This window comes from Neofelis nebulosa, chromosome 3, assembly GCF_028018385.1.
Source record: "Neofelis nebulosa isolate mNeoNeb1 chromosome 3, mNeoNeb1.pri, whole genome shotgun sequence".
Taxonomy (NCBI): Eukaryota; Metazoa; Chordata; class Mammalia; order Carnivora; family Felidae; genus Neofelis; species Neofelis nebulosa.
In genome coordinates, this window is record NC_080784.1 from 110,194,418 (window position 1) to 110,219,326 (window position 24,909).

Genomic DNA, 24,909 nt, shown 5'->3' on the forward strand with positions numbered 1-24,909 from the left:
TATTTAATATTTTAAACCAATGGGCAATTCTTATTTTCTCATTTAACTTCATCTATTATCAGCTCTATACATGTTGTTCAGACTCTTTTATCAAACACTTTCTTCAATTGGCTCCTATTTTGTTGTAGATTCCTGGCATTCCTCCCATCTCACTTGAAATACTCTTTCTCAGTATATTTTCTGGATTTCTTCTCTTCTCTTTGTAATGTTAACCACCCCCTCCCCCCCCCCAAGATCTATCCTTAGACTTCTCTATTTATGCATTAATTCTGTTGATGATATTAATGAGTCTTATGGCTCTAAATGAAATTTATATATTGATAACTCTTCAAATTTAGATCTCTAGCTGAACTCTCCTCTGAATGTTAAACTGGTTTATTTGACTTCCTAACTGACATATCGAATTGGATGTCTAATGTCAAATATATGTCCTCTCTTTCCCCAAAACCTGTTTAATTTTTTTAACTTCCCAGTATCACTTGATGGAAATTCTATCCTTCTAATTGAGAATTTATCTCATGTTTTCTATTCAGTCATTGAATCCTGTGGCTCCACAATATATACAGATCTAAAATCATTTCTCACTAACTACATTGTCCCCATCCTGATCCAAGCTGTTATTAGATTGTTTCAATAACCTATTAACAGGATACTAGTTTCTGCCTTACTTCCTTTTAGTCAGCTGCCAGCATTCAGAAGAATTTTTGTAATGGTAGGCTATATTATATCATCTATGTACGCAAAAACTTTCCAGTAGCTCCTTATCTCACTTGGGGTAATACCAACATCCTGATAGTAGCATATAGGCACCCAAATGATCCACACCCATTCCTTCTTTTCAGCAATGCTGTCTTATATAGCTTCCATGAAAACATAATCAATGTGAATAGTGTCCCCTGGAGTTGTTCAGTAAATACCTTGTAAGACTATTTGCAGCAACCCTGCTTCTTGATAGCGTCTCTTACGACGACTCTCCCCCTTTGCTAATTCTGCTCTAAACAAAAAAACAAACAAAAAAAGAATTCTTGTTCTTCCTAAAAAAACACCTGAAGTGCTTTTAACTACAGAGCAATGTATGTACTGTCACCTCTGCCTGGAATGATCTTCCTCAAGTTATCTGTATGGCTTAATCCCTCACAACTTCAGATCTTGATTCAAAATACTACCTTCTCTGGGAATCCTTCCTAAATAATCTGTTTAATATTGCAACCCATATTCATTCAAACCCCCCCTTTTCTCTGCTTTATTTTTCTCCATAGCCCTTTGCATCTTCTGATATATTATACAATTTGCCTGCTTATTTTGTGTAATCTTGATCTCATCTTATTAAAATGTACACTTCTTGATGGCAAGGATTTCTGTCTGTTTTGTTGACTGATATATTTTCAGCACCTCAAATGATTTCTAATACATCATGTACATAATAAATATGTATTGAATAAAAGAAAATTAATGAACCAAAATGTATTGAACATGTTGATTGTCAATAAATTAAGAGTTCTAACCACAAAAAATTAACAATGCAAATGCCTAATCAACTACATTTTGTACAGTGTTAATGAAGACTTACTTAGTTTTTCTGTTAGTTTCCTTTAGGCAGCAAAGTAGACCTTCAGCAGGATCAAGAATATTAAAGGAGGATGAGTCTCAATTGCCCAAAATAACTCTACTTAGGATCGGAAAGTTCACACTGTAGAAGCAACACCATTGCTATGCTATTTCTTTTTCAAAAGAAAAATCCATTTGTAACACAGAGCTCCCCAGACATTTGTCACCATTTACTAGGCTTCAGTCCAAAAAGTGTCAGGACTGACCCAGCCAATTTCTAGGGTCATACAGTCATTGCTTTTATCACTTATGAAAACAGAAGACAATTTCAGTTCCCAAAACACAGTGGAAAATCAATAATCCTAGGGTCATTCTCAAAGTTAACAATATGATTCCAAGTCCTTATTAAAAGGAAAAATAGATAATGAGATCTATTTTCTTTAGCACTAGTGTTGCTCCCTAGAAGTCGTGTATATCCGAGTACAAATCAGTACTTTATGTTCAACAGGATACTGTTTAATGCATTATATCGTTACTCAAGTAAGTGAATTTATTCATTTATGCAATCATTATTTTATTTATTTTCCTTTTATATTCATTTATTAAATATAAAATGATTAAATTTATTTAATAACATTTTAAATTTATCACTTCCTTTAAAAAATATTTGTTAAACACCATCAATGTACCAGGCATGCTGCTAAGCGCTGGAGATATAAAACTATCCTAAATAGGGGCGCCTGGATGGCTCAGTGAAGCTTCCGACTTACGCTCAGGTCATGATCCGAAGGTCCTTGAGTTCGAGCCCCGCATCTGGCACTGTGCTGACAGCTCAGAGCCTGGAGACTGCTTCAGATTCCGTATCTCTCTCTCTCTCTGCCTCTCCCCTACTTGCACTCTGTCTCTCTCTCTCTCAAAAATAAATAAACACTTTAAAAAAAGTGCTTAAAACCACCCTAAATGTATTGTGGGCTGGTTTCACAAGCAATATCTCCTGAAATGCAAATATAAGGAGATAATAATAGGAAAAATACCATTTTTCTGGCTCTTCATCATCCTTGTATCAAGACCTTCATCCATTCTTCAGGTTTCTGTCCAAATATCTGTGGAGGATCCAGGGATCTCCTGACCTCCAAGAGCCCTTTTTTTCTCCTTTTTTCCTCTGGCTCCCTATGGTATATCAGGTCTTCTAAAAAAGTATCTGCATTGACTGACCATAAATGGTAGCACCAGGGTAATGCTCAAGCTTACCCATGGTTCTTTCTATCTTTGCATGTAATGCCTACAGATCTCTTTGCCCATTCATTAGTATGTAGTTATCCTACAAAGGGATGTTGCAATGAATGCTGACACAGAGGTGTTTGTGTTCATCAAGATTAATCCATTGGAGCAATGGTCTTTCAAGAGAATTTGTTCTCCTTCTTTATGTTCCCTACTTTACATGGTTTCATCACATGTTGTCCTGTGTTAAAAACTTGGGGTATTTATTATTTAAGTAAACTAGTCTCATATTTATTTTCTCTATCATTACCACTGGCTGACGAGTACATAAATTAAGTAGTCGTATATATTACATGATAGCATCCAACTAGACAAATAGGTGTTTGCCATATATCAATGAGTTTTCTTGAAGAAATATTGGGCACTGCATTAGCAATCTCTTCCTCCTCTGTTTTCCTAGAATTCAAACCACTGACATCTCATCTGAACTCCTTAAACTTTTCATACTTATTATAAAGGAGTGAGAACTACCCATATCAGTAAGGTTTCCATGCTAGAAGCAGAAGCCACTTGAAGTTATTTTAAACAGGGGGAGTTTTTACTTAGCAATTTAAGTGCTTCCAAAAACTTTAGAAAGGCTGATGAAGCAGAGTCTAGGCTGTTCCTCTCAAAGGACTCACAAAGCCAGACAAAACTGTTTCCCTAGAGAAATGACCACTTCCAAAGCTGCCACTGGAGCTCTGGCAGAAGCATAAGTTTCTACTGCTGCCCTGCAAATGGGCACCAAATACTGCCTCAGAAAAGTCTCCTATTTTCAAGACCTTAGTGTCAATAATAGGAGCCAGGAGCTACCACACTTCAGCATTTGCCCATCTACTGCCTTCTAAAATATGTCCTGAGCACTTCTAATTGGCTGAGTGCAATAATTGGCTGAGTGCATAACAAATGAGAGCTGCAGAGAAGTTTGGGAAAGGTAGAATTTTGCTTTATAACCTCTCCAAATGAAAATAGAGTAGATAGGAGTTACAGTTCAGAAATATATATTAGAATCAATTCTCTGTCTATAAAGTACTTCCAATCATTAACTGGGGTTGGAGTGGGAGCTCACAGTAGTAACAACTTAGTAAAAAAGCAAATGTAAAATCTGTGAATTTAGAGGACTTGATTATAATTTTAGCTCTGACATTTAGGAACATGAACAAGTCATTTGCCTTCCCTGAGCCTCAGTTTCCACATTTGATAATAACATCTAGGCCACCTCACAGGGTGCTTATGAGGATCTCATTAGACAAATGTGAAAACACTGCATAAATATTATGTACTTAGCAACTGCAAGCAGATATGATCAGTAGGAACAAAGAAAAATTAAATGAGATCATTTCATCTACTATTGAAAGTTTAATGCTAAATACATTTTATTTTATTCCAGTTATTGAAAACTGGTGACCCTATTTTTATATAGTCTGTAAATTACCACACTATCTCATTTCCCAATCAACTAGGAATTTAATGTAACTGGGAAAATTTAATCAAGTTTAATTGTAAATATCTGTGATATCATTTTGCAATGTCATAGAAATCTTAGATCCTATAAAGACACTGTTTTAATAAATAATAAAAACCATATTTGAATTAGTTTATTCTGCCATTTTATTTCTCTTCCTATAGTTTCAAATGCTTCCTTCATTCATATTAGCAAATCTTTTAAATTTTGTTAATTTTTGTGATCGTTTATAGGTATGTTTAGTTCACTTTTTAGTTGACCAAATCTCTGTGAAGTGGGTTTTAAGCTCTAGGCAGTAAAGTATGAAGGTTTCCAGTTCAGCAAGCTTCTTGATAACAGAAAAAGAGTTTCTAGGGAATTACTTTTCATTTTGTGTTATCATTTAGATTGAAAAAAGTATAAACTCATAATTATCTAGTGTGATTTACTATTTTGATTGAGCTCTGGTTGTCAGTGTGATAAGATGACCTTATGAGCAGTATAACATTGAGCCCCTAGAAATCAATAAATATAATAAAATCCTTTTACTGCCCCTTCCTTCCTACTCACTAAATCAATTGCTTTTTACCTTCTGGTTTTTCATGAAAGTTCTACAATTCATTTTACTACCTGTCAAAATTGAAATGTTTTTTTTTTTTCCTGAGGAGATATAGTTGTTTGATATTTCAATTTTCTTCATGATTTCACTTTTCATCTCTTTCTTTCCAGGACATTTACATACTTATCTAGTGTTGTAGGCCCCAAGTTTGGAATAAAATATTATATGGGGATAGTAAATGAGGACTAGCACCATGATTAGTACAGATATGAGGATTCATATATTGTTGATTTTGTTATTTGCAAATCATGGGATTAGACTATTACAAAACCTCCATATGAATCACGGAAGAGTAATGGGAGTATAACAGATTGGTTTTCCTTTCTTATAAATCAGGAGTGCTTCTCTAAATATCAGTCATACGAGTTCTACTTACCAGATAGAAAGGTTTGAACACACTTGACCCTATATTTCTCTGATGAGGAAGTTCATCTGTATCTCATACCCAATGTATCCACACTTGGCTACCTGATGATACCTGGACACTTTGCAAGGATTCACTGGGCAACATGGAACTAAGCCAAGAGAACTAAGGCTTTTCCCAGTACATGACCCCCAGTGATCTGTCAAAATAACAGTAACTACCTGCTCGTAGGCAGCTTCCAAGTAGTTTTGTTACTGGACATTCCAACTTTGCCTTATATTGAAAGTATAAGCTCCTGGGAAAGTATTTTTCTTCTGCACACAGCAAGAAATTAGTTTTCCCCAGTGCCTAGCAAAAGACTCTAGCTCATTCTATAGCATTGATTTCATAATTCAGTCCTTCTACAGAGTCATTTATTGTAATAGATGTTAGAAAACACATAGTCTTGATGAAAGAGAGGTAGATTTGGCTATACAATGAGAGTCAGTCTATGAAAGGAAAATGATGGAAAATGAAGCAAAGTATTTAGGGTCCATCTTCTGAGCTGAGTGTGACATGTGACTTAGGCACTATAGATATTTGATCCATTCACTGCTTGCTTATTATGCCAAACTGAATTCTTTTCTTATGCTGTGTGCCATATAATGGAAAATATTAATGGCAATTGTCAACACTTTTGTGTTCTGCTTATTGATTCGATCAACTTTCATATAATACTATACACTCTCATTTATAACCTCATTGATGAGATTCAATCCTATAAGGTGTCTTATAAAGCAGAAAAGCATTTAAAGGGAGAAATATAAAGGAGGAGAAATTAGAAAACTGCAGATCTATATCATATACCTTGCAATCTAATGTCATTCTTCAACAACTTTTTCATTTTCTTATTTTAAATATATACCTGTTTTCCTTTAGACTCAATTGTTTACCCAGGGCAAGCATTTCATAGTAAAGTGTATGTTTCATAAAAAGTGAATTGAGCTGCTTTGAACCAAAACCAAGGAAAAAACCTTAATTTGGCTTTTCCTTTACCCTTCAAATCATCACTGTGTCTTATATGACATTTGCCCCCTGGCTTTTAAAATTGGACCACCATGGGTCACCTGGGTGGCTCAGTTGGTTAAGCGTCCGACTTTGGCTCAGGTCATGATCTCATGGGTTATGAGTTAGAGCCCCGCATCGGGCTCTGTGCTGACAGCTCAGAGCCTGGAGCCTCCTTCAGATTCTGTGTCTCCTCCTCTCTCTACCCCTCCCATGCTCATGCTCTTTCTTTCTCTGTCTCTCAATAATAAATAAACACAAATGAAATGAAATGAAATGAAATGAAATGAAATGAAATGAAATGAAATGAAATGAAATTGGACCACCAAAATTCAACCTAGCTTGGACACCCATGTTCCCTTTAAAATGCACCATTGCAATTCATTTCCTCCCCACTTTTACTTCATCTGAATGTGTTGTCACTAGATCCTTCTTCCAGAAACATAGAACAGATCATGCCCCTCCATTCTCAAAGAGCTTCCTTATCTACACTATTTAAATAGAATTTTTTCCAAATCCCTTAGTTCATAGTAAAGGCTCATTACTTTATAGTTCAGACTTACCTTTCTGGTTGTCTTTAACATTACACACACACACACACACACACACACACACACACACACAGATAAACACACAGACTCTTTCATCTTTGGGCACTTGCTCAAGTGACACTGTTTTTCTATAACTATCTAAGGAAAGACCATGTTCTCTTCCTATCTTCTCCCCAAGCTTTCAGTATTCAAAATTCAGAATGAATATCACCCACACACCACATGCCAAAGTATGTACTATGTCTATGATAGAATCAGAGTTCTATAAGATTATGAGTTCCTGAAAGGCAAAAGCTCCATGTTAGTTTTTATATTTCTTGTATTTAGCATAGAATTCAATGTATGTTAAATAATGTTTATGGAAACAATTTTAATGGAATTAAATTGACCACACTCCATGTAATGTTGTTCTTGCCTTCTTTTAGGAACATGGAATCCCTATCAACATGGGCTACGCGGTGGCACCACATCACTCAGGGGTCTACCCGGTTCATATTCAGTTATATGAAGCTTGGAAGAAGGTCTGGGGTATTCAGGTCACCAGCACTGAAGAATATCCACATTTGAAACCTGCACGGTACCGAAAGGGCTTCATTCACAATAACATCATGGTGAGCACATACTGCTATGCGTATTGAAGGCTCTTAATATCTGTATGTGGAATAAATACAACATATAACTGCAGACCTCTGTGACATGATAGCATAAGTTCCTAACATACCATGGTGGTGACAGGTCACCCATTAACACGTTGTTTGCATGTTATTGGCTTGCTGTGGGTGGTTTTAGCAAAGTCTAAACAAGCTCAAGATACTGAAAATGAGTTTCAAATGAATCATCTTTGCAGTTTCTTAATTGCAGTTTTGTCTGGGGACCCTATACTTCTGGGAGTTTCTCCTTGTCTGTTTGTTTGGATGGTCATATTGAGAGTTTTCCAAGCAAAATGTTGGTCCATGGATCAAGCAAATATCTCTCAAGTCACTACACTATTAACAGAATCAAACAAATAACATCTGAAAGTTATCCACCCAGTTTGCTTTGGCTTTCAGACACTTAAGAGTATCTTAGGATATTATTTTATTCTTCTTTTTTCTTTTCCTTGCATGCTACTAAAGTGGAGGTGTATATATATTTTTTCCAGATATGTTGATTCAAAAAATAATATGATACAAGAATGCTGTATCAGTTGCTATAAATGAGAATAGAATCAAATGAATTTTAGATGGGAATTTATAAGTACTCATTGGAATGGAAAAGATGTGGTATTCCTCACTTTGAAATAAAATAGTTCATTTAATATGCCCATCCCCACTTCTGGGGCTTCAGGTTATATTCTCATTTTCAGTTGCCTAGATCATAGCAACAGCAAACTGTTCTCCCTACTTTAAATATTTACATTTTCTCAATCCATTATTCAGATTGCTGTTAGAACTATTTACTTATCTATCCATCCATCTATCTATTATTTATCTAATCACTATCTAAAAACATACAAACAAACAAAAAAAAAAGCACTAGAACACATACCTAACCACAACTAGTACTAGAAGACCTAGATCCTAGATTTTAAAAGTCTCAGATTTAAAAATGGAGCTACTAATAATGAAAACAGTGGTATTGACATTCATAAAAATCCAGGAAGTATAGAAAGAATTGCTCTTATGTAATTTTGAATCAGACTGAAAGTATCATTTTCCCTTTATTAAGTTACATGTTGACATATCATAAAATAAAAACATTCATTTTAACCAATATTACATGTGTTCATTTAGCTTGAATTTAATGCAAACTATTATAAGCAAAGAATATATGAAATTATAGTTACTCTGTTCAATTGGATGTATTTTCCTTTAGATTATAAGCCGTTTATTATTCAAAACAAACTTTTGGAATAAAATTACTTATTTGCTTTCTGTGTTGAACATTCAAATTTATAACAGAATTAACCACAGAATATGCCAGAAGCAGTCATTAAATGATTTGACTACTACTGTGATTAAAATTTAAAATCAGAGTGTAGTAAAAACAAAACATATAAAGTGGAAGAAGTGATGGAAATGGATTGTTTTTGAATCTTAGAACCAGTGCTCGCTTCGGCAGCACATATACTAAAATTGAATCTTAGGACCTGAGTACCATGTAAGATTGTATTTCAGAAGCAAGGAGAGTAATGATTTAATACCATGAAAAATGTAAATGTGGAAAATCTCTATATTTAAATTAATTAATCCTAAGAAGGCTTTGATTTTTTGTCAGTCCTTTCACATAACTCAGCTGGTAGGTGAGATTTCTAGAACTTCCTGAAAATGTTTTAGCCTATCTGTCCCATAGCATTGATCTGGCAACTCCCTTAATATTTAGATAATTACACCAATACCAGCTCTTGATTACAGTAAGATTTTCGTTTTAGCAACCAAGGAACTCCGATAGAAAATGATAGTTTGCAGACTCTGAGGTCATGAGACAGTGGTGGAGCTCTTAAGTCATGTCAGTGTGCTCTTCTTTCCCCCCTTTTCCTCAGGTCCTCCCTCGACAGACCTGTGGGTTGTTCACCCACACTATTTTCTACAAAGAATATCCAGGAGGACCCCAAGAATTGGATAAAAGTATCAGAGGAGGTGAACTTTTCCTCACAATCCTTCTAAACCCGGTATGTATTCTATTTATGTTTTTTATAATAACATGTGATTTTCAAATATGTGTTTCTTTTTGTTTCTGTTGCCAACCCTTTCACAAGAAAAGGTGGTAAATACTAGCCCTACTAGAAAGAAATTAGACTACATCTCCAAATTATTCGAACTTGATTTTTAATTTTTATGATCTTTAATCAGGAATAACACAGAATTGTTAAGAAGCATGTGTTGAATTTAAGAACTCAATGTAATATAGCATCTCAATGTTGACTTCTATTCTTGAATTGTAGTGAAGACAAATAAAATGCAGTTTTCTCGCCCAAAATTAATATTCACAGTATCATCAGTGAATGTATATTTTGTCCATAAATTGAGTTTGCTTATTGCTCTAAATATCAGTAGATGCACAATTCAGTCTCTAAAAATGATCACAATGTAAAATTGCATTGAACATATGTAGCTAGGAGCACCTGGGTGGCACAGTAGGTTGAGTGTCTGACTCTTGATTTTGGCTTGGATCATGATCCCAGGGTTGTGGAATCGAGCCCCTGGTCGGGCTCCGCACTGAGCTTAGAGCTTGCTTGAGATCCTTTCTCCCCCTCTGCCCCTCCCTGCTTGTGCTCTCTCTCTCTCTCTTTCTCTAAAATGAGAAAATAAATAAATAAAAATTAAAAAATTAAAAATTAAAAATAAATATGTAGCTATGTATTATCTTTGCATACCAGGGTCATCTGAGGCCTATTTTTAAAATCTCCACTAAGTTTATTTGGAATCAAAGGTAGAACGCTTGGCCCTTTTTTCTTTAATTGTGTCCTTTCATCTTTCAAAGTTTTACAGTTTTATTTCCTGGTTGTGTGTAAAAGTATATCAAGGTGGGAATATGTTATAACTAGATAATGCTGAAATTATTTCAGCTTTTTTATTTTTCTCCCATAAATATTTCATTTCTGAGGTCTTACAAAAGCATCTCCTCTTTTACATCTCAGTACACACAAAAAGTATGAAGCAGTATGTCATATGCTATGCTTAATGTAAGACATTTTCATACTCAGAGAAAAAGATTCATGCATTAAACAAAACTACAGCTCAGTTGTCTGTGGTGGAGGCATGTTTAAAATGAATTATTTAAATAATTTTATAAGGTATTTTAAATTCCGGAAGAAATTAAATAAACCTACATGGTGTAAAAATGAAAACCTGTAAATTGGATTGAAGGAGTAGGGAAGTGGGGGTTAAAATGCCTTATACAAAATAATCAATCAAAAATAATAAAAAGAAAACTTTTTCCATCAAATGGCATAGTTATTGAAAACAAAACAAAATTTTAAAAAGGTCTGTTGTGTTTGGGTGATATTAAATGGGTGAATAGCTTGGATGCTCTATGATCTTTCACAAGAAACGATTTCTCAGAACTTGCTTGTTCTTCTGCAAAACAAGTTCGTTGAACTGGACAATCTTCAATGTGCCTCAGAGGTATTGCTAATGGACATAAGTCTGAGATACCTCAACGTTTTGTGTGTAATTCAAACTCATTGAGACTTAAAAAAATATCAAGATATTCTATAAGTATTATTTTTGGAATTGAAGTATGCACATGGATGTTAATGAAAGCAGATGTGGGAAACCTTTCTGTTTACTCCTTTCTTCACTAATTGAGAATTTGATCTCCACAAAGGCAAGGGTCACTTCTTCCTACCTTTTTCATATCAGGGCTACACTCTTGACTTGCACTAACCATTTCTTAAGGGGAAGCGGTTAAGTATCAGAGCACTGATGATTGCCTCCCCTAAAACTCTTGCCCACAGGTCTGATGGCTACTACTGTAAATTACCTGAATGCCTGTCTACTTTCCATTAAAAAGATGGATATAAAACTTTTTAAAAAAATTTTGAATTCAGTATTGTACCCTTCATAAAGCATCATTCAGAGAGTTATAGTTGGCCTTTTAAATAAAATAGAGGACTATTTGGCATCTAGTATTTCTACCTTTAGCACTTGTGAACTCACAAAACAACACTAACTATAGCAAACCTTCTTTTACAAGATTGTCACTGTCACACAGATTGATTTTAATTGCAGGTGGAATGGAACAGAAGAGGAGGGAAGTTTCAGGAGGCTTTTTGCATCCATTCACAGCTGTGCTTACTTGATCATTGTGAATTAATGGTGAACTCAAAACAGGATACATGAGTAAAGGAGAGAGCAATGGTCAAAGTGTGAATAATATAGGACATCATAAAGTATGGTAATATGAAGCCTGTATCTGGCAAATGGCAGCCCACAAAGATGTGAGATTAAAGAACAATGTTGCTCACAACATGGATACTGTACACCCATAAACAATCTAAGTTGATGCTACTCAGCAATCTAGGGAGCCAGGTGGCAGGCAGCATCTGATGGAACCCGTCAAAATGGGCCTTAGTTCCAGACCTGTGTAGGCAGAAGTTACAAGACGTATTAGTCGGTGTTCTCCAGAGAAACAGAACCGGTAGGGTGAGTGATGGTAGGGTGACAGAGATTTATTATAAAGAATTTTCTCATGTGATTATGTAGTTTGATAAGTCTCAATATCTGCAATTGGCAAGCTGGAGACCTAGAAGAACCAATGATGTCGTTCTAGTACAAGTCCTAAGGATTAACCTTAGGCCTGAGAATCAGGAGAGCTGATGGTGTAGTTCCAGTCCAAAGGTTGGCAATATCAAGATCCAGGAAGAACCAATGTTTCAATCCAAATCTGAAGGCAAAAAAACAAACAAACAAATAAGCAATGTTCTAGCTCAAAACCATCAGTAAGGAGTTCTCTTGTACTCACAGGATGATGAGCCTTTTTGTTCTATTCAGGTCTTCAACTGATTGGATGAGGTCCATCCACATTAGAGAGAACCGTCTGCTTTACTCAGTTGACCAATTCAGTTGTTAATTTCATTCAAAACATCCTCACAGACACACTCAAAATAATATTTGAGCAGTTGTCTGTGTACTCTATGGCCCAGTCAAGCTGACACAAAAATTAATCACACCAAATGAAAGACTTAATGTGGGAAGCAGTCTGAAAGTGAATGAAATAAAATGAGCAACACAGAAAGAGAGGAGGAAGTGATGAATGAAGAAGCTTGGAATGTAAGCTTAGAAGTTTCTTTTGCATGTGTCCTATTACAAATAGAGAAGCATCTCAGGTGATGGGCTATGATCAGTATTCACACTGATATGGAGAAAAGAAATATTCAGACTGTTTAATTACAATTCCAGGTTAGATGGTTCAGCAGGTCTGGCAAGGAATGGGCTTACAGGAATAGAGTGAGGAAAAAAGAAAACAAAAAGAGAAAATATCATACTGACACCCAGCCTTCCCCTTTGATCTATTATTTTTCTCCAGCCATCATTTAATTCTTTGTCAGAGTAACATTATCTCTTTACTCTTTCACCAAAACCATGCTGAAGAAAAAAATCTGTAAGTTCATTGATGTGAAGATATACAGTTGATAGGAATTTAATATGCTAACTCTAAGAATATTTATATTCTAACAGAACCAGTTCCCAAGAGATGCATTATTTTAGGTATCAAAGTCCCTTGTGAAAATATGTTTTTAGTAGGAGGCATTCAAAACCCATGAAATCACCCAGAAATCATCGCTTCCTCTACTTACTGTTCCAATTGACTCGTAATATGGAAAAGTGATTTTGCAAGAATTTATAAGTAGGATAAGTGATCACTAGTATTAGTATAAACTCTAAAGATTAAAGGCCAATCTAGCTTTAATTTATTTTTTAATTGATGATCTATACTTTCACATAATAAGAATGCTATACTTAGCAAATATTATATCTCTCTTGTATGGTAATTCTCTCAATGAATTTGCAAATGATCTATGGATTTTTGTTTGTCCTATTGGGTTTTTTGTATGTTGATGAATGGATGGATAGGGATATAGACAGAATGACACAAAGATAGGAGTGAGAGTAAATACTCCAGATAATAATATCAACATCCAGTTTTTCTTAGCACATTGGAATGGTAGACCAAATCTAGCAAGACAAAATTTAACAGGAAATAATGAAAACCCCAAAAATTATTTTCAAAGAAAATAGTGGCATAATTACAGCATTGTATAAGAATAAATATTATATAAGACTAGATTAAATCTGCCAGAAAATCTTATAGCCTGCATCATGACATATTAAGTTCCTTGTCATTGAAATTGCCCTAACAGAAATGTTGTAGGAATATGGAATCTATTACTTTTAATATCTCATTTGATGCTAAAAATCTGTGGTTCTATTCTTACTCAGCTAGACACTAGGTATATCTCTTTCATTGTAAAACATTAAAAAATATAAAGTGGGTTTAATTTTAAATATTACAAACCAGCGTTATAAACTTGGTTATACTCTATGATTGTAAGGTCAAAGGAAAAGAAGAAAGAGTAACTTATCAACATGCATACACATAAAAGAATGAGATAAAATGGGAAGAAATTCAGTAGTAGATGTATTAATGGAAATGTATTGACAAAAAAATTTCCATCATCAGTATACTGAAAGAAATATTACTGACAGATTTAGCAGAATTATTCTGAATAGATTGGTAGTTTCTGGATTCATTTGTATGTAAACATACTATGAGGCTAATAAAAGCTGGAAAAAGTATATGAGGGAATGTCCTGGAATCTCCCTCTCTAGAGTACTTTAAAATAGAATCAACAACTATATAGTTCTTTCTTATTGCCTTGGGAGTTCATCTGCCTAAAGGAAGGGGACTGGATTAAATAACCTTGAAAAGTTCCACGTATTTTTTTCTGGTTTATAACTTCTACAACTCTGCTCTGCAGTCAAAAAGGCACAAACCTTTCTGCAGAAACAGACCCATAAATACAGAGGACAAATTGGTGTTGGAGGGGGTAGGGAAGATAGGGGGTGGACAAAGGGGGTGAAGGGCAGTGGGAAGGGGAGTGGGAAGGCAGTGTGAGGGAAGGGGAGGGCACAGACTTCCAGTTATGGAATTAATAAGTCATGGAGATGAAAGGCACAGCATAGGGGATATAGTCAATGGTATGGTAATAGCGTAGTATGGTGACAGATTGTAGCTACACTTGTGGTGAGCACAGTATAGCCTAGAGACTTGTTGGGGCAACTGGGTGGCTCAGTTGGTTGACAGTCTGACTCTTGATATTGACTCGTATCATGATCCCAGGGTCGTGGGATCGAGCCCTGTGTCAGGCTCTGCACTAAACATGGAGCATGCTTAAGATTCTCTCTCTCTCCCTCCCTTTGCCCTTTTCCCCTGCTCATGCTCTCTCTCTCAAATAAAAATAAAATAAGGTAAAATATAAAATATAATAAAATAAAATAAAATAAAAATGCATATAGACTTATGCAATCACTATGTATACACCTGAAACTAATGTAACATTGTTTGTTAAATGTATTTAATTCAAAAAAAAAACTGGTATATTACAAAGGGATGAGGCAGCACAAACTACATCAAGATCAAGGCAATTTTGTTCTTTGTCCAACTTAGAAATTTACATTATTTTGTATCGTCCCCTCTAGAATAGATCTGTATCATTTCTGTACTCAAAAGTCTCTGATGTTTTTTTTTTTCTTTATGCATTTTCAACAGTTTTATAAATTGTGACTCTAGCTGGCATCCTGCTTCTATACATGTTTTAAAATAATGTGATTATTTTCTGGGGCACCTGGCTGACTCAGTTAGAAGAAGCATGCAACTCTTGATCTTATGGTCATGAGTTTGAGCCCCATGTTGTATGTAGAGCTTACTAAAAAAAAAAATAAACTTAAAAAAATAAAAATAGGGGCAACTGGGTGGCTCAGTAGATTAAGCATCTGATTCTTGATTTCGGCTCAAGTCATGATCTCACAGTTCATGAGATCAAGCCCTGCATCATGAGATCGAGCCCTGCATCTGGCTCCATGCTGGGCATGGAGTCTGCTTGGGATTCACTCTGCCCCTCACCTGCTCCTGCTCTTGCTCTCTCTCTCTCTCTGTCTCTCTCACTCTCGCTCTCACTCTCTCTCTCTCAAAATAAAAAAAAATAAATATTGTAAACATAAAAATAAATAAAACAAAATAAAATATGTCACTATTTTCTAATCTACCATAAAACAGAAAATACAAATTGGAATATATTTTTACATCTTGACTCACATATGAACTCCTGTTACTATTGTGTAACAGTACTGTTGTGTGAAACTTTTGATTCAGGAAACAGCAAAGAACAGGGTTTCTTCATATCCTTGAATACCAATTTGTTTTGCCCAAATGAATCTAACAATTGAAAATTAAATGATATGAGGGCCATTTGAATGGCATTTCAAAAGAATAGCTAGGTATCTGTTCACTTAACATTCAGATAACTTCCTCTTATTTTTCTTAGATTCTATCATGACCTCATCACATATTGATATTTTCCTGCACTGCTCCACACTTGTCAAATACTAACATGTATTTCCCTGGTGCCGAATCCTTCCTGTATTTTCAATATAATCTTTGTTCAGACAGGAAGAAATATAATTTAATCATGTATGAGGTGAAACAGCTTATACCAGGTAACCCACCATCATTCAAGCTGAGACACTAACCTATAAAATATGCAGCAGCTGACAATAATAAAGGAAGTCTGGAGTCTTATCAGATGGTGTCACCAGTAACTATAAAAGCTTGAAATGAGTGTGTTCTACTGGATTTAATTTTTTAACTCATTTTAATTTTATGTTACGCAAAGAACAATATGAAAATAGAATTTTCTAAGTTTCTTAACAGATATGCTTAAAGATGTTTAAATTCTAGAATGTCTTAAAATGGCAGCACTGGAGCCAGAAAATCTATGTTTTCCAAAGTTCAAAGCAGAGTCTAGACTTGCTAACCCTTGCCTGTATTTTGGTCAATTGCAAATTCAGGTGAACAAAAAATATGTGCCTGAAAGAGCGGTGTACTTGAAATTGACAGTAGAGTATAATGGAACTGCAATGATATACTTCTCCATGTGCTGTCTGCTGAACTTTCATACACCTGGGCTGCTTAATGAGCTTTCCTTCTTCGTGTATATCAATCTCCAAATTCCTGGAATCTAATAGCAGGTGCAGTGCATTTTGGATTAGTGCTGGCTCTTAAGACAAAGTAGAGAAAAGACAGATGTAAGGCATAGAACAACATCAACATGAATAGCCTGAACCAAACTTTAAGTTCCTTAGTGCTGAAATAATATAGAATCAGATATGTAAGATAACAAACAGAAGCATATTTTATGTGCAGCACAATATAAAATGCAGGAAACATCCTAAGTCTATTTTAGAGCAGATTATAAAGAATTACCGATTACTGTTATCAAGGCATTCGAGTATTCTTTTACGATCTTGATTTTGATTTCCTATAAATGCCGTGCTTTAGAGAGAATTGTAACAACCAGATAATATTTCATGTAGAACAAGCAATTATATTTTCCATCAAAATATATTTCTCTCCAAAATAATATGTTAATATTTCTGTCTCGGGGTCACAGGAGATTTTTTACATGTGTTTCAGCACTGTGTATTTTAAAAATAAATAAATAAATTGACTTATAACTGCTCTACTATAGTGAAATCTGCCGTTTATCTGGGCAGGATTTTGAAGCAATTAGTGTTACTGGGAACTGTGGGGCATAGAGCCTGGAAGAAGAGCCACCAACTGTGAGAAGAATGGACCCCTGTAGAGAATATAGATTGTGGAAAATTCTATTTCCACTCACAGAAAGATCTACAGTCACCTCTTTTTTTCCTTTATCTGTTTTTTTTTTTCTTAAAGATTTGCAGGACTAACCTTTACAAAAGGACATAAATCAGCACTTCTGAAGTGATTCACACTCACAGCAGGGACTTTGTAAAATCTGGAGTCAGCTAAGATCTGTGGCCTCACTATGTATGATATTATTCTTTCTGTTCACACTGAAATTCAGGATCAGAGTTAGTACAGGAATCTAGAGAATGTGAAGAAATATTGCTCTTTCCTACTTTGGGAGGTAGTGCAGCTTTTGTTTAATTTTCCATAGTAGGATTTACATGGAAATTAGTTGTTCAGAATGTAAAGCGTGCCAGAATATTTTTGTCACCTAAACCTGAACTCTCTTAGTTTCACCAAATAAGAGGAAGATTGCTATTATTGTGTAGACATGTTTCTTTCTAATGCAATGGTTGCTACAGATCCTGATGGAACATAATTTACATTCCTATATATTTCTAGACCATGAACAAATCCATAAAATTGCATTGTTTTTTTCAATTTTGTTCCCCTAGAAAAATAAATGGAAACAACAATATTTTATTGGGGAAGTCTATTTCACCTAGCATAACTGGATAATTTAGTTTCCCCAAAGCATTTTATGAAAGGAGGTAGAATAGCTCTTTAACATAAATAAATTTTCAACAGCAAAAAATACAACCTCCTGTTTATGTGGATGTTAGTCAGTAGATAAACCCTTTTTTCCCTCTATGTTGAAGCTTGTAATATATAAGCGTTAGGAGCATAATGCTCTTGACATTCAGGGATAGTGTGGGAGCAAAATCAGTGAATTCGTGGTAATAAGAAAAAAATAAAACCTCTCTGCATCACTGTTTATATGGCTTAGTGGGTTGGTGGGATAATAGGAAAATAAGTGGGTTTTGTGAGACTCTACAAAATTAAAATTGAAAATTTTATCATCTTGATTTTATCATCTTTTCCACAAATTATGTAACACCTAAGTATTTCATATATCTTATTTCTTTTTCTTCATAGTTTTTTTTTCTAATTTTGAAGTACAGTGAAGTAGAAAGACCATTTGTATCACTTTATTTCACTTTGTTTATTCCTACTTCATTCCCCTGGCTACTCTGAGGAGTCAGATAATGTGAAAATAAAAATATGAGCTCTTTTCTAAAACATGTTGATATTTTCATGTTTTTTTTTATTTCTGGAGACCCAAATTATTTAGTCTTATTTTTCCTTAATTAATGGCTATATGCTGATCTAATAAGGAGTATTTAGGTAAATACTTAACTTGCTGGTATCCATTGAGGAATTGAAAGGAAAACATCATATTTTAAAAAAAAATTAATGTTTATTCTTGAGAGAGAGATAGACAGAGCACAAGCAGGGAAAGGACAGAGAGAGAGAGAGGGAGACACAGAATCAGAAGCAGGCTCCAGGCTCCAAGCTGTCAGCACAGAGCCCACACAGGGCTGGAGTTCATGAACCCTGAGATCATGACCTGAGCCAAAGTCAGGTGCCTAACCTACTGAACCACCCAGGTGTCCCAAAAGGAAAAAGTCTTACAATTTCTATCCCTACAGTCTTATCAGCAGGCCAAAAAGTTTCTATCACTGAAGTTAGGTTGAGTTGACATTTATTTGTTAAATTTTTATTTGAGGTTTACCTAATCTTAAATGTAAAAATTATTGTTAAAAATAATTGGAGGGGCGCCTGGGTGGCGCAGTCGGTTAAGCGTCCGACTTCAGCCAGGTCACGATCTCGCGGTCCGTGAGTTCGAGCCCCGCGTCAGGCTCTGGGCTGACGGCTCGGAGCCTGGAGCCTGTTTCCGATTCTGTGTCTCCCTCTCTCTCTGCCCCTCCCCCGTTCATGCTCTGTCTCTCTCTGTCCCAAAAATAAATTAAAAATGTTGAAAAAAAAATTTAAAAAAAAAATAATAATTGGAAATCTCGGGCTTCATTTATAACGAATTGTTACAGTGTCATCTATTGCTGGGAGGGCAAACCGCCCCCCCGCTATTTGTGTCTCAATCTTTTTATTTCTTTGTTGATCTGATTATTTTATTTTATTTTATTTTATTTTATTTTATATGAAATTTATTGTCAAATTGGTTTCCATACAATACCCAGTGCTCATCCCAACAGGTGCCCTCCTCAATGATTAAATTTTTTTAAGGAGATCATCCTGACGGGTTCGGTATAAAATAGTTCTAACATGTGAATATTCATGCATGTGCATAACTCAGTCAAGGAAGGCATAGGAATGCTGTTCAGAGGAGTTGATATTTGAGTGAGCTGAGCAATAGTAGGGATTCATCACACAAATGAGGTAACATGATGGGGTTGTGGAGTGACAATTTGCAGTGGCAGTTTTCCAGTCAGAGAGAAGAGCTAAAGTTAGCGAGGTAAAGCCATCATTGCAAGTTTGGGATCTGTAAATGTCTGGGGTTTGCAGGAGCACAAGATAAAGGTAACATAAGATCTTACTCTTGTGAGATCACAAAAGTTTTGTACGACATGTGGACAGTTTGAATATTATTATTCTGTTGTAGGAAGGGAAGGGATTTAAGCAAAGGGGTGGCAGAATCAAATATAAATTTTTATCTGTAATTCTAGCTGACATTACAGGATCTGTCCTATATAGAGGACAATAGTATATACCCCTTCTTATGCTGGCAGTGCTTTTCTATCCCTAGTATTCCCACCTGCACCTCACTTTTTATCCCTCAGATTTCACCTCTACTTTCTCTTCCTCACCTGGGCCCCTCATGGGTTTAGGAAAGGATGCACTACTATATATACACATGGAGCCACATGCACAATACTGCTTACAGTGATATCTTTACACTCAGTGAATATTATCTTCCTCACCCCTGCTACATGCACCCTTAGGCATGAAGTGTTGGCTCAATAGGTATTTGTTGAATAAATGCGTAAATGGAATTGATAGCATCCCAACTGTCTGTGTCTACTCACATGCTATTTCACACAAGTTGTTAGAGCTGTGTCAGAAGAAAAGGAAAAGAAAGGGAGAATGAAGCAGTAAGGAAAGCAGAGAGAGGGCAGAGGTGAAGAGAAAAGGAGAGTGGAATATGGAAAGAAGAGGAAGGAAGGGAAGGGAAGGGAAGGGAAAATGAGGGAAGGAGTCAAGGGTGGAAAGAAGAAATAAATGGAAAGCCATCCCTTTCTCTTTCATCAAATCAGATGGGCCACAGGAATGGAACGTATCAAAGTGACCGAAACTCAAACAATCTTGTTTTATTTTATTTATTTTTATTAATTATAAGAAAAAAAGCCATATAATATTCCTTAATGCTTCAGAATTTCTCCATTTGTAAAACGGGGGGAATAATGTTAGTCCCCTTACTATTTGTTTTACACAGATAGTATGAGATGTGGTAAACAGTAAGTGCTTTGATTTTTCAGAGAAAAAGTAAATAATTTGGATAGAATTCTTATTTGAAAAAGTAGAAGCATATATCATTTTTATTATCAAATGATACTTGAGATGTGTTAGCAGCCCATAAACTCTGAGTTTATTTACAGTTTGAATTTTGCTTGATTGTTTCTCCCTGCTGGAACACATAAATCATGGGATAAAGACACTCTCTTTTACAAAGGCTTTCAGTTCATTATGTGTTTTGCTTCTGAAAATGTCCTTGGTTGTGTTATTTTATTGTGCTTTCTGAGCTATTTTTAAATGATAAAATTTCTATCATTATTCTTTATTCCAGTGAAACAAATTGAGTCATCAAATGCAGCCAGTCAAGACTTGTTTGGCCAGTCAAGACTGCTTTGTAAATTTGGTTCTGGTGTCTACAGAAGTACCTCAGATGTTTTTGTCAAAAGGTTTTGTTTTTGTGGTCAGTGTTGCTGATCTTAAGGTCTTTTATTATTATTCTTAACAATAGAGAGGTTTGCTGGGAACACTAGGTCCAGACTTTGTTAATACTTTATAGTGAACACTGACCATTGTGGAAGTTTTGCTCAAATGAGTAACAAATAGATTTATAGCAATCTCTGTGTTTAGCACATAAAAATTAATTATATGAAAAATGGAAGACCTTCCCAATTTTTACATAATTATAGCTAATTTAGATGAATGTGTTGAACTCAGTAGAAATAAGAAAACCCAATCCCACAAACTAGAAACCTCTAGGCTGGATTTCATTACTTATCACAAAGGGAAAGGATGCTCTTCATGTCTACAATCATTGATCCTATAGATCTGTCTCCATTGAACTTCACACCTAACAGAACAGTCAGCATTCAATTACCTCCGTGGAAACATTAACTAAAACCAGAGAAGGAGCCAAGAAATTTAGAAGTAAAGAAAAGGTCATGTTCTTGTAAACGGCAAGTTCACAACTGCCAACATCCTTTAGAACTATATGAAAATTACCAGCTTAAACAATGTAAAAGATTCCAAGCATGAAGTGTTTTCCTGATTTGTAATTGTCACTTTTAACACAATTTAAGGTATCCAATAATGACATTCAGAGTATAAAGTGTAAGTAGTGGAATTTTGCTCCTTCTTGAAGCTGTTATTATATCCACTTAAATTCTCTTTCACACACAGGTACACATTCAAATCAAATGTGAATAAAAGATGTGACTTGAAAATTGCCATCCTCCCGAAATTTCTTTTCAGAAGTCCATTCTGTAGTTCACTTAAACAACTTGCTCAAGCAATCAAATCTATATAGCAGAGCTTTCTACATGGGCTGAGATGTTACGCTCATAAACACAGAGTTTAGGAATTATGAGCTATTTAGAGAAATAAAAAAGAAACTTAAACACATCACATTGCCCCAAACTGGAAGCAGCTTTTATCCTGTCTTTTGCCAAATGCATCTTTAAAAGGTATGTGCTATAGCATATAATGACTCTTGAATCTTTAGTGATTTAGATTTTGAAGAAGCAGCCCATCTGTGAACAAGTGCAGCCGTAGTGACTTACAAGGCAAGGAGTCATTGGCTGAATTATTATGGTTTTGGAAATGACTTTCTAGTGAGCAGGCTAACTCCCAGTAACATCAGAACACATTCCTCTTACAAGATGTGCCCATAGTAGGTCCTGTTCCTGCTGAATGAATAAATCCATCAGTAAGTACTGTCAACTCTGCTTCCAAAGTATATCCCAACCAGTCATTTTTTCCTTTCCATTCCCATAGTGAGATTACAAGACATGGGATCCATTCTCTTTCTGCTACCATCTGGCCACACAGAATCCATTATTCCTAGAGCAGTCAGAATATTGTTAAATGCAAACCATGTCACAGCCATTCTTAAAGCCCTCCAATGGCATCTCATTTAATCTGAGAATAAAATTCAAACTCTGGGCCATGACCTGGTCATCTCCTCTGCACTGATCACATTCTATTCTGACCTTCACCTACTACATTCCAACCACACCAGTCTTATTTCTGGAAAGTCTAAATATGCCAAGACTGTTTGTCCCTCAGAACTTTTATGTTTCTGGCACTTTGCTTTGAATATGCTGCTTCCACAAATTTGTAAGCCTAATTTCTTCTGCCTTTCATGTCTCACATCAAAAGTCGCCTCCTCAGAAGATGGTTGCCTGCCTTGTACCCAGTAACCGTCAATCACTTACCTGTCTTATTTTTTCATGGCATCTACTACTCTCTGCAGCTATCCTGTTGATTTATGTGTTCACCATGTGTCTCCTTCCCCCGACTCTATGTCCTGTCCTTACACCACCCAGGATCCCCTCCACATTAGCTCCATGAGTCCAGCAACATTTATGTTGGGGTGGAGGGTACAGGGATGATATGAGCGGCATAGAAAACACTAAACCATTTGATTGTTAACCACTGTATATTCCTGGATAGATGTTTGTGTGAGCTTTAGAAGTGATTTTAGACAAAGATTTCAAATGTTAATGTGCAATTGAGAACAGTTCTGTATATTTGATCACTGCTTGTTTGTTTAAGCACACACAGATAACTTTGTAATTTTTATGGGGAACAACATATACCTAAAGTGTTTTATAATGTTTATGCAAATTTGACTTAAAGTAATATTTTATCTTATCTTGCCAAACTAGTTACATTAATGTCTGCCTGAAATTAGAAAAACATACCTAGCAATAATTTCCTAAGAAATACAAATCTAAATCTGAGATGTGAGGGTAAAATCTGTAGAATTCCTGTGATATCCAAGCCATCTTCAATACCCACTCAGGAATTGAAACCCATTATTTTTAATACGACAAAGCTCTTTCTTCTCTTCATAATAAATAGCTACTACTTCTTCAATGTTTACTATATTTAATATTCTAAATAATTTACATGTATTTTCTTTTAAAGTTTATTTATTTATTTTGAGAGAGAGAGAGAAAGAGAGAGAGAGAGAGAGAGGAGAGACAGAGGATCCCAAGCAGGCTCTGTGCTATCAGCACAGAGCCAGATGCAGGGCTGGAACTCATGAACCATAAAATCATAACCTGAGTAGAAATCAGAAGAGTTGGAAGCTTAACTGACTGAGCCACTCAGGTGTCCCTGATTTACATGTATTAACTCATCTAATCTTCCCAACAACCATATGAAGTGGATGCTGTTATCATCTCGATTTTCTAAATAAGGAAACCATCTCTAAAAAGTTAACTAATCTAGTCTCATGCAGCTTGAGAGTTGAAGAACTGCAGGTTTAATTCAGGAAGTCGGGTTCCAAAACCCTCACTCTTTTCGCAGTACATTTTGCTGTCTCTCTTAGAGGACTGTCAAAATAGTAATATAACTTGGGAAAAATCTATTTCTTGCAGGAAAAGTGATCTTAGCAGCAATAACTGTATTCCATCAACTTCCAGGGTTGAATACGTTTATGTAATTACAGAGATATATGTACCTTTCAGAGTCCCATGCTCACATCAAAGCTTCAGGCTCCTTGATTCATTCAATAAGCACCTATTAGGGGCGCCTGAATGGTTCAGTCAGTTGAGCATCCGACTTTGGTCATGGTCTTACAGTTCGTGAGTTGGAGCCCCACGTCAGACTCTGTGCTGACAACTCAGAGCCTGGAGCTTCCTTTGGATTCTGTGTCTCCCTCTCTCTCCATCCCTCCCCTCTGTCTCTTCTCTCAAAAATAAATAAACATTAAACAGTTTTTAAAAATGAGCAGAAATAAGCACCTATTAAATATTGTTAGTGTGTGAGAGAAATAAGAAAACAAAGGTGTAGTCTACACAGGCTGGTGAAAGAAATAAACAAACAACAGAAAATTTAGATAAAGTTTGATGAGTACTATTTTGAAAAGGAATGGAAATATACAAAAAGGAGGTTGCCAGGACCTGAAAGAATCAGAAAAGTCCACAAGGACAATGTGACTTTCGAGCTGTACAAAGTATGTAGAATTTTAACTATCAATGAAGGAAAAGGTGTTCCATGTTGCCAGGAAGCTAATGCGCTAATGAGCTTAAGGCATATATGGAAAGAACAAAAGAGAGCAGGGTAAGAGTGACAGAGAAAAGGAAGCTGGAATAAATGGCCTTGGGGCTACACTGTACAGATTTTTATGGATCATGTGTAAGGACATTCTAGTGGGTAAGTGATGTGATACTCGGGTTCATTTTTTTATTATTTTTTAAGTTTATTTATTTATTTTAGGGAGGGAGTGGGAGGAGCAGAGAGACAGGCAGAGAGAGAAAATCCCAAACAGGTCCTGTGCTCTCAGCTCAGAGCCCAA

General features: G+C 35.6%; 1 protein-coding gene across 5 annotated transcripts in view; it reads left to right on the top strand.

The window, feature by feature from the left end:
• The window catches only part of LOC131507164 (bifunctional heparan sulfate N-deacetylase/N-sulfotransferase 4), a 428,637-nt gene that overhangs the window by 313,853 nt on the left and 89,875 nt on the right, over nucleotides 1-24,909 (top strand). For all 5 annotated transcript variants that reach the window (XM_058721528.1, XM_058721527.1, XM_058721526.1 and 2 more), the window contains 2 exons: nucleotides 7,256-7,441; nucleotides 9,352-9,480. In XM_058721528.1, the coding sequence (XP_058577511.1) occupies nucleotides 7,256-7,441; nucleotides 9,352-9,480 (315 nt within the window). The remainder of the gene's footprint in view (nucleotides 1-7,255; nucleotides 7,442-9,351; nucleotides 9,481-24,909) is intronic.